The sequence below is a fragment of the Thrips palmi genome, unplaced genomic scaffold (assembly GCF_012932325.1).
Source record: "Thrips palmi isolate BJ-2018 unplaced genomic scaffold, TpBJ-2018v1 HiC_scaffold_5, whole genome shotgun sequence".
Taxonomy (NCBI): Eukaryota; Metazoa; Arthropoda; class Insecta; order Thysanoptera; family Thripidae; genus Thrips; species Thrips palmi.
In genome coordinates, this window is record NW_023144632.1 from 2855559 (window position 1) to 2858446 (window position 2888).

Genomic DNA, 2888 nt, shown 5'->3' on the forward strand with positions numbered 1-2888 from the left:
TCTACCTCTGCATGTATTATCATCTGCTAAAAACGACAAAGGAGTCTAAATTTGTCAGAGATCCTTGTGATACCCATTGTTGAAAACAAATTGGTCAATCATAGGCTGAAAACAAAACTCAGATCGGCTAGTCCGTTCCGGTAATATTTAAGAAAGTGTGAAAATGAATTTCGTTTCTGGTGGCCGCCCCTGGAACGAAGCAAAGAAAAATGAGCCAGTCTGCGTGGAGGTATTCTTTCAGTCTTACACTAAGTAACTTCAGGACCGCCGATGCATTAAAAAATAAGGCTTATTCGTCAATGGATCAGTCAATTTGCGCGCCTTGTCAGCGATCATTCTCAGAAGCATCTCGAAAGTGTTATCGATTGTGATAGTAGGTGTGAAGAAAGGACCGGCCGAGTGCTGTGGCCACAGCACTTTCTAGAAGAACATCTCTCACTCCCATTCAACCTTAGGGGTAGGTTGGGTAAAGAAAAGTACACTCGAGGCTCGGGTAAGAAAAGTACACCAGCTGTATCTCCGAACTGAAACTACACTGAACCATCACCTTAGTGGTTTAAGAAAGATTGGTCATCCCGCTGACACAAAATAAATTTAGCCCAGTTCTACAAATAATGTTTTGAATCAAACTGCACGGTTGAAAAAAACAATAAAAATGACTACGAAAATCTTTTTTTTAACTGTTTGTACTTTGAAGTACAGCTTCCCGCAGAATCAACCGACAGTGTAATGTATGGTAACACCTTATAGCTTAGACCATCATCTTTGAAAAACAGTGCCGGTCGATGCTTAGGCTTCAACACAAATTTTTATAAGTGTAAAAATGAAAAGGGTATGAAAAGTACAGTCCACTGGGGAAGAAAAGTACAGGCATTGGGGAAGAAAAGAACACCCTGTAAAAATTTTAAAGCGGGATGAATATGGAATTGATCACGGAACAAGATTTGATAAAGCGAGACAAGCAAAAAATGTCAACACATGTTAATTAGACTCGTAATAAACAATTAATTGTTTAGGCAGTTACGGCATTTACGTGAAAAGGGGAAGAAAAGTTCAAAAATGCTGTACCCACTTATCTCTGAGAAAATCCTTCTTGGACCTCCTATAATGAGTCCATGTAGAATTAGAACAAATTGACCGATTTTGACGAAACTTGAACTGATGGCAAGTAAAAACTGTCCACTTTAAGGTTCAACGTGTATTGAGCCAAGATTTGCGGTCTTCTGGTTCGAAATCGCAATTCTTTTCCTTGTACTTTTCTTTTCCGGTGGTGTACTTTTCTTACCCTCTTCGACAAGTACCGAAATCACACAAATTTTGGCATTTTCTACGTAATGTAGGGAACTACAATCAATGAACAGTGGTCCATTTCATCAGGAAGGGACTGGATTATAAGTTCACGAGAGCAGAAAAGTTGAATCCCTATTTGGAACTTCTGCACGGTGCAAAGTACGCCTTTTGTACTTTTCTTCCCCAACCTACCCCTTTAGATATTTTGTTGAATTGCTGAGTTACGTGGAGAAAATCACCACCATAATATGTGGTGTGACCTTTGACCGCAGGGCACACGGGGTAGAGAGAATACGTAAGTCATTTCAAGAATGTTTATTCATGATAATTGCGAGCTCCACTCAACAGCAGATTTCGGACTCGATGGCGTTCTTGATGCACTTGACGGCCGGCCTGATGGAGCGTTCGCGGAGGAAGCCGTAGCCCCACAGGCAGTCTTCCAGGTAGTCGGGAACGACGCTCAAGTCGCACTCGTCGTCCTCCGCCAGCCAGCCGGACACGGTGCGGGCACACTGCCAACTGGGCTCGGCGAACTGCTGGGCGGGCACGTTGCGGGTGCAGAGCTTGATCGTGTCTTCCAGGTTGTTCACCACCCTTGTGTTGCAGCGACCTTCAGCGGCAACCTGTGGACGGGTAGACCAAAACAATTTGGTTGAAAAGATATCCTGGAATAGGTGTATTGATTTTGTGCGTAGAAGATTATTGTCATCAAATGAAGTCGTCTGGCCCGTATTGCGAGGAGTACTTTTCCAATTTCATAACTGTGCCAAACTATTCTGGTTTTGGTTTTTTACATACCTTCTTTCCAATCGCACTCGCCGAGACAGCGGCCATCTGCAAATTGCATTTAAATGGTAATGGTGACAAAGGCACAAAAAGGAAGATTCTTTTTTGAATGGAAAAAAAGCTAATTGAACCTAGTCCGATTATGCGATTTCGTACACCGTCGTGGATCTCGAGATATGCGACAGGCATTACCAGTCGCAGAAGACGGGTAAAGTTATCGAGCCGATTCTAGATGCATGCACTGCAATGCCAAGTTTGAGGCAGTGTGAACTACGCGTGTCTCAAGCTTGCGAGAGACTCACTCATGTCTCACACTTGTTACTGTGACGCATTGTTTTGTCTGACTTGCAAGCATGGGACACCCGTGGTCTAAGCGTGAGAGATTTTGCTGCACGCCAAATAGTGTGGGAACGCTTCGCAACTGAGTAGGAGACACACGTTCCAAACCCAAACTAATCGGCAACTCACGAGGCAGCAGGCGCTGAGGGCCAACACGATCATGGAGTACTTGGAAGCCATGGCTGACGATGTCGCAGAGGAGTCTGAGACTGGTGCCCAGGAGTGGGAAGCCGCCCACTATAAAGGCAGCATTGGGACTGGTCCTTTGCCTAATCTCCACGAGAGACGGCACGGATCGTTGTTTCCCAGTGTACGACCGTGGTGCAACTCTGATGTGTGCTGTTCAAAGGGGCAACCACTTGAATTTTTTTTGTAGGATTCTTGGAAGGTGGTCAACTTTCACACATTTTCTCGCAGTGCATGGATCACAGCACAAACAGCACTCAGCCCTCTTCGAATAAGTGGCATCGCTA

At 44.6% G+C, this 2888-nt stretch overlaps 1 protein-coding gene across 1 annotated transcript; it reads right to left on the reverse strand.

Moving 5' to 3' along the window:
* Nucleotides 1-1590: 1590 nt before the first annotated feature.
* On the reverse strand, nt 1591-2681 carry LOC117650633. Its single transcript, XM_034394188.1, has 3 exons — nt 2545-2681; nt 2089-2124; nt 1591-1913 (listed from the first exon to the last, which is right to left on the reverse strand). Exons 1-3 carry the CDS (start codon nt 2593-2595, stop codon nt 1632-1634), a joined length of 369 nt encoding a protein of 122 aa, XP_034250079.1. The 5' UTR covers nt 2596-2681; the 3' UTR covers nt 1591-1631.
* Between the last annotated feature and the right edge of the window lie 207 nt (nt 2682-2888).